The sequence below is a fragment of the Dryas octopetala genome, chromosome 2 (assembly GCF_963921425.1).
Source record: "Dryas octopetala chromosome 2, drDryOcto1.1, whole genome shotgun sequence".
In the NCBI taxonomy this organism is placed as follows: Eukaryota; Viridiplantae; Streptophyta; class Magnoliopsida; order Rosales; family Rosaceae; genus Dryas; species Dryas octopetala.
The window spans coordinates 6,166,426-6,173,065 of record NC_141367.1 but is presented as its reverse complement, the minus strand read 5'-3'; the positions used below and the strand labels follow the sequence as shown (position 1 = coordinate 6,173,065).

Sequence of the window (6,640 nt, the reverse complement as noted above, 5' to 3'; positions counted from 1 at the left end):
TGAGACGTATATTCACCAGCATTGTCAAGTCGAATCGACTTGATAGGATTATCTGGAAACTGGGCTCGTAATTTAATTATCTGAGCCAATAGCCTAGCAAATGCAACATTACGAGTTGACAAGAGGCAAACATGTGACCATCTACTGGATGCGTCAACTAGAACCATAAAATAACGAAATGGACCACATGATGGTTGAATGGGCCAACAAATGTCCCCTTGAATTCTTTGCAGAAATGATGGGGATTATGTATCAAGCTTTAAGGGAGATGGTCTGATAACCAACTTTCCTTGTGAACAAGCTATGCAAAGTTTTTTGTTAGATTCAACCAGATGTTGAGTCGTTAATGGATGCCCACAAGAATTTGAAATAATCCTACGCATCATAGTGGATCCAGGATGACCCAACCGGTCATGCCAAAGCATGAAAATATTTGGGTCAATGAACTTCGGGTTCATGACAGCATGGGCCTCAATAAAATTTATAGTTGTATAATACAACCCAGATGAGAAAGCAGAGAATTTCTCCAATATACGCTTCTGGTTGTAAATATTGGATGTAATGCAAAGATATTTAGTATTATGCTGAGTAGTGGTTTCAATGTGATATCCATTCAAACGAATATCTTTAAAACTAAGCAGATTTCTTCTGGATCTGCTTGAGTATAGAGCATTACTAATGGACATTTGAGTTCCATTGAGTAACGTAATATGGGCTCTTCCGAAGCCTTCTATCAGGTTTGCAGAACCTGATATAGTGGTTACCCTAGCGTTTGTTAATGCCATATTGAAAAAATACTTTCTATCTCGAAGTATAGTGTGCGTAGTCGCACTGTCTACAAGACAAATATATTCGCCATGATTTTGACCACCGCAGTCCATATTTAATGCCTTCCAATAAAATAAATGAAAATAATTACTTTCAATTTAAAGAAATAACCACGACATTTTATTCGATAATAAAAATTATTCTTACAGGTGCAAAACCTGAAAAACAACTGAATAAAAGTAACAAATGCAAATATGAAATTAATACTAAGGAAAGCAATAAAACTGATTAAATAAACGACAAATTAATTGGGATGGACAACCCCACCACCAATCATAGCATCAAAAGACTTTTCATCGGTGTCAGTGAAGAAATCAGAGACATCAAGATGACTTATGTCCACTGGGTCTGAAGTGTCCATTGGGTCATGAACTTGGTCAACATAATTGACTTCAACCTTACCCTTTAAAGAGGCTTGGTAAAGGTCTACCAAGTGCTTGGGCGTGCGACAGACACGCGACCAATGTCCAGTCTCACCACACCTGTGACAGGCACCCTCAGAAGCTTTAGGGGCTTTGTCTATTTGACCTTTCCCTTTGTCTTGCTTGTTCCACTTCTGGTGGGTATGTGATGCTTGCGCATTTTTAAGACCCAAGTTATTATTGCGGCCACTTTGACCATTACGGCGCCCATTACCACTCCTTTGTCCTTGACCACGCCCATAGCCACGACCACGACCACGACTATAACTACGAGATGAAGTAGCATTCACTTCAGGGAATGCTACCGCCCCAGTTGGACGGGATTGGTGGTTCCTCATCAGGAGCTCATTGTTTTGCTCAGCAAGGAGAAGACAAGAGATCAGTTCAGAGTACTTCTTGAACCCATGCTCACGGTATTGCTGCTGCAAGAGCACATTTGAAGCATGGAAAGTGGTGAAAGTTTTCTCCAACAGTTATGCATCAGTAATTTCTCACCACATAATTTGAGTTGAGAACTGATTCGAAAAAGTGCAGAATTGTACTCAGAAACTGTCTTGAAATCTTGTAGACGCAGATGCATCCAATCATAGCGTGCCTTAGGGAGGATCACAGTTTTCTGGTGATCATATCTCTCTTTCAGATTATCCCAGAGAGTCAGCGGATCTTTGACAGTGAGATACTCACTCTTCAGCCCTTCATGAATATGATGGTGAAGAAAGATCAAGGCTTTGGCACGGTCCTGCGGGGACGCTTTATTGCTTTCTTGGATAGTGTTACCAAGATTCATGGATTCGAGATGGATCTCAGCATCAAGGACCCAGGACAAATAGTTCTTTCCAGAGATGTCGAGTTCAACAAATTCTTGTTTGGTCAAGTTCGTCATTTTCTACATAAAGAAAATGAGATATTTAGAACTCATGAAAAATAATCATAGAACTTCAGGTTCTTAATATTTCCAATATATATACACATATACCAAAAACTTCAGGTTTAAGGTAAAAGACGCCATAAATACAATTAGAACTTCAGGTTGTTCATTGATATAAGAACATATAAATTTAATTTAGAACTTTAGGTTCTATGGCATAGATTTGAACTTCAGGTTCAAAATATGAATTAACTGAGTAATAAATAATTGATAAAATAATGGTACAAACAAAAGACTTAGGAACAATAGTAGATAAGTCACGTATGAAAGTATAGCCATATATAAACATGAGTATAATTGCATAAAGAAATTTAATTAAACAACTCATGTAAAAAAAATTCATGCAATCGGCCTTGACAGAAAATTTGAATCAAACAGTATCTGATACAAAACAAACAATTAAATTAATCATTTGTATACGTAATAATACTCCACGTTGAAAATTATTCTCAAATAAAGAATACTAGAATTAAGCATTCGGTGAGCAAGGTGGAATAATATTCATAATTGCGAATCATCTAATTGATTAAAGAAAACTAATTGTTTGTCAGATAGTGGATATCCAAAGATATAACAAGAAAATATTAAATGAGAGAAGACTAATTGATTAATTAGATAAGCATGCAAGCAGTGTCATGATCTATTAGTGGATCCTATTCAATTCGTTTAAAATATCTTTTACTATAAAAAGATCAGATCAAAAAGTCAAACAAAACTTTGAAAGAAACAAAGTTATAAAACCTGTGATATGACAAAAGCTTATAACAAAGTTACAAAGTTATAAACGAAAAGCAAGGAACAAAACATGTAATAATATATATTGCCTTATATTAAATAATCAATATGAGTAATCAATGCACTCACAGTAGCATAGATTAAAAAGACGAACCAGAAAAATAAGAGCAATCGAGTTGAGCACATATGCTCTTGCTTCTTAATTATTAATAAAAGCCTCAAAATTGTCATCGGCGTAATATTGCAACTATAATAATAGAAGAAAAGAACAATATTATACTTGAGCTCTCGTGCTGATAACGTGTTGTAAAAATAAAGAACTTTAGAGAGAAAAGATGGGAGAACAGTGTGTCTTTTTCCATTCCATAGAGCCTCTATTTATAGGCTTCAAGTGATAAACATTTACATCAAATATACCTCTTATGATAAATACATTATCACTAAGATAAATACAGGAAAATAAAATGAGTATTTATCTAGTTAATATTATATGATTATCTATGGAGATAAATACATGAAATGTGGTATATAATTATCTGATGAGAACATTCACATTATCTGCAACACCATGCTCACAAAACTTTGAATATTCAACATCATCCAATTAAGCAGTTGTTGGGTATAGTTGCAAAGGCAGTAAAATTTACTCATCTGCACCCAATTTCGATCTCTCCCCCCTGAATAAAAAATTACATCATCCAATTAAAATCTCAAGGCTTAATTACTATCTTACCACTAGAATTATTTATAAAGGATATCACATTTCACAACTTGGATTTTTTTTGTCTCATTTACCACCTGAATTTGTATATATATATTTTCTCCTTTTGAGAACTATAGAATTCAAAAAAACAAGTATATGGGCCAATGTGATACTTGGGGTAAAGTTCGAGAACCATTATTATATTTTGCTAGTTATAAAACTCTAGCCACTTATGAGACTTCCACAAGTTTCTTTAACGTCTGAGCATGGAGTAGGGAAGGTTCGAAATATGGAAGAGTTTTTGCTTTATTACTTTTGTTGTGGAGGAAGACGCTTCAAAATATCTCTTAGGTGATGCCGAGCAACCACAAGATCAGGGAAAGGCATAGCTCATGATGCAGATGATGTGTTCGATGAATTGCAATAGTAAGGGTTTTAGCGTTATATAAAACTCCATAACAAAATGAAGAAAAGGGTACTCAATTTCTTTTCATTACTCCAATTCCACTGCATTTCATCTAAATGCGGCACACACAGTTGGCTATTCGATTATTCTAATAAGCTAGTTTTGGCCAAACTAGGCTCGAGCATTCTGAAATTAACCAAATACTTGGTGGTTGCAAGTACTTATGGCTAAATACTTTGGCACGACATGACTCCATAGTTGAGGTTAAGGGGCCAAATTCAAGGACTCCTTAGTTGAGGTTAAAAGGAAATTTGCAATTAAGCACATGATTTACTTTGCATATGCATAAGATGGATTACTAGAACAAGGGAATATGTATTGTTTTCCAAACATGATTTACTCCCATTTTCTTTACACTGGAGCTGGAAAAAGACTGATCTACTCCCAAATTAGTAATAGAATTATTGGATTAAATTGATAGTTTTTGTCTACTTGATAAAATAGCAGAAACAAAATCATCCATTGCCTTAACAGAAGATCCCTTTTCTTCAGCATCCTCTCCTATTGATGCTCTCATCTTCTCCTTCATTTCAGCAGCTCGTATCTTCATCTCTCCACCTTTGCCATTTTCGTCCATGACCAAATCGATCACTCTCTTCACCTCCTTCCCAACCAAAACACTCTGCACTCCTCTTGTCAGCTCCACACTCACACCCATCTCCTCCACCAGCATCTTTGAATTGTACGCCTGCTCGGCCGCCAATGGCCACCCTATAATTGGCACGCCCTGGCTTAAGCTCTCCATCACGGAATTCCACCCACAATGACTTACAAAGGCTCTTGTGGACTTGTGTCCCAAAATCTCCAACTGGGGTGCCCAGTTGTGCACCAACAACCCTTGTTTGCTTTCACTCATTCGATGTTCGAACCCTTGAGGCAACCATTCTTCTCTGAACTCTCCCTTTAAGGCGTATCCAACTGGAGGCCTTATGACCCAAATAAAAGGCTTTCCACTTTCTTCTAAACCAACAGCAAATTCCATCATTTGGGAGGCACCAATTGTGTTTTGAGAACCAAATGAAATGTAAATAACCGAATCTTGACCATGTGAATCAAGCCACTCAAGGCATTTTTCAACAGGTATGCCCGGTTCCCTTCCTGCACGTTGCCCTGAAACACTTGAAGCAGCCAATGTGGATGAAGAGTTCTTGAGGGCATGGATAGGAAGAAGAGGTCCAATGGACCAAACAGGAAGTTTAAAGTAATTCCTCATGATCTCCAATCCAAAAGGCTCAATTTCCTCAACGGTATTACACAACCAGCCAAAAGATTTCAAAGTAAGTGAAATCTGCGGCTGAAAGAATCTTGACCAAGAATCTGTACCATTTGCAGCTCGTAAAAATGGATGCAGCTGAGAGCGATCGAAACGATACCTTTCCGGAATCCCGGGTGCTGTGAACTCATCTGAAGCCGTAGAATGGTGAGGGAGGTGAAGCCAAATAGACATGTAAGCTGCAGAGCCAAAAGCACCACTTGCAGGGAAAGTCACATTTACAGTGCCTAAACTCTTTGCAAGGTTAACAGCCCATCCAAAAAACAAATCAGATATGATACAAATGGGTGTCCGGCCTTCTTTGTCAATTATATTGGAGATTAGGTGGCGAGAAGGAGCTTCAAGACTCAATGAAGCAACAAAGAGATCTATTGTTTTGTTGAGAGGCAAGTTTTCTGTGTTCTCAGTGTTTGGTGGCAAGCCATAGTCTGTGCTGCAGAATGAAAGCTCAGCCAAATGGATGTTGGAGTCAGACTGAGAGTTTGAGGTTGATCGAATGGTGGTACCAAGATACTGAACGTTGAGGGGGGTGGTGGCTATGGTTATTTTAAAGCCTGTTCTTTGCTGGATTTTCCTTGCCAATGCCAGATATGGTATGAGATGGCCCTGAGCCATGAATGGCAGCATCACAATATGCTCATCAAATCCCATCTCTGAATTTCTTGTTTGGTGTTTTCTTTTGTTCCTTTGGATATTTCTGGAGCTTGTATCAATGGTGAATTGGTGATCAGGAATAAGAATGTATTGTATGTATGCCACCTGAGTCTAAGGCAATTCTGAAAAATTTTAATCATTTTTTTTTAAAAGAAAATTAAGATTAAATATCAAATATCAATAGTTTTTCAGTAAAACAGGAAGACACTAATTTTTTTTAGTTTAGGTACTAACCTAGAGCAAGACATTTTGGATTAGGTCACAAATCAGTTTGTTATACATTTGTGACTGTCGAACAGTCACAGTTGTGATTGTCAAACAGTCACAGTTGTGACCGTTTCAAATTTATAAAAATTCAAAATTTTTAAGGGTTTAATACTTTTGATTTAGGCTTGGGGGATGAAATCATATAAACAAAAGACTAAACATTAAAGTTTAAGCCTTGCAAATATTGAAAAAACAACAAATCAATAAAAAAGTTATGACTGTTAAACATTCATAGCTCAATATATCCATATGTTTTAAAGTTGGTACCTCAACTGAAATTTAGTATCTAAAGTGAAATGATATAAATGTTTTGGTAGTTAAAATGAAAAAACATTACAGTTTGGTACCTAAAGTCAACAGATAT

General features: G+C 36.7%; 1 protein-coding gene and 1 pseudogene across 1 annotated transcript; both read right to left on the bottom strand.

Annotated features, from left to right (window-relative positions):
* Positions 1 to 1,072: 1,072 nt before the first annotated feature.
* On the bottom strand, positions 1,073 to 2,133 carry LOC147292735 (uncharacterized). Its single transcript, XM_086230909.1, is given in 2 exon segments — positions 1,073 to 1,740; positions 1,743 to 2,133. Coding segments are annotated over 2 exon segments (1,059 nt in total).
* A 2,247-nt stretch (positions 2,134 to 4,380) lies between these two features.
* Positions 4,381 to 6,009, bottom strand: LOC147292734 (UDP-glycosyltransferase 92A1 pseudogene; annotated as a pseudogene).
* Between the last annotated feature and the right edge of the window lie 631 nt (positions 6,010 to 6,640).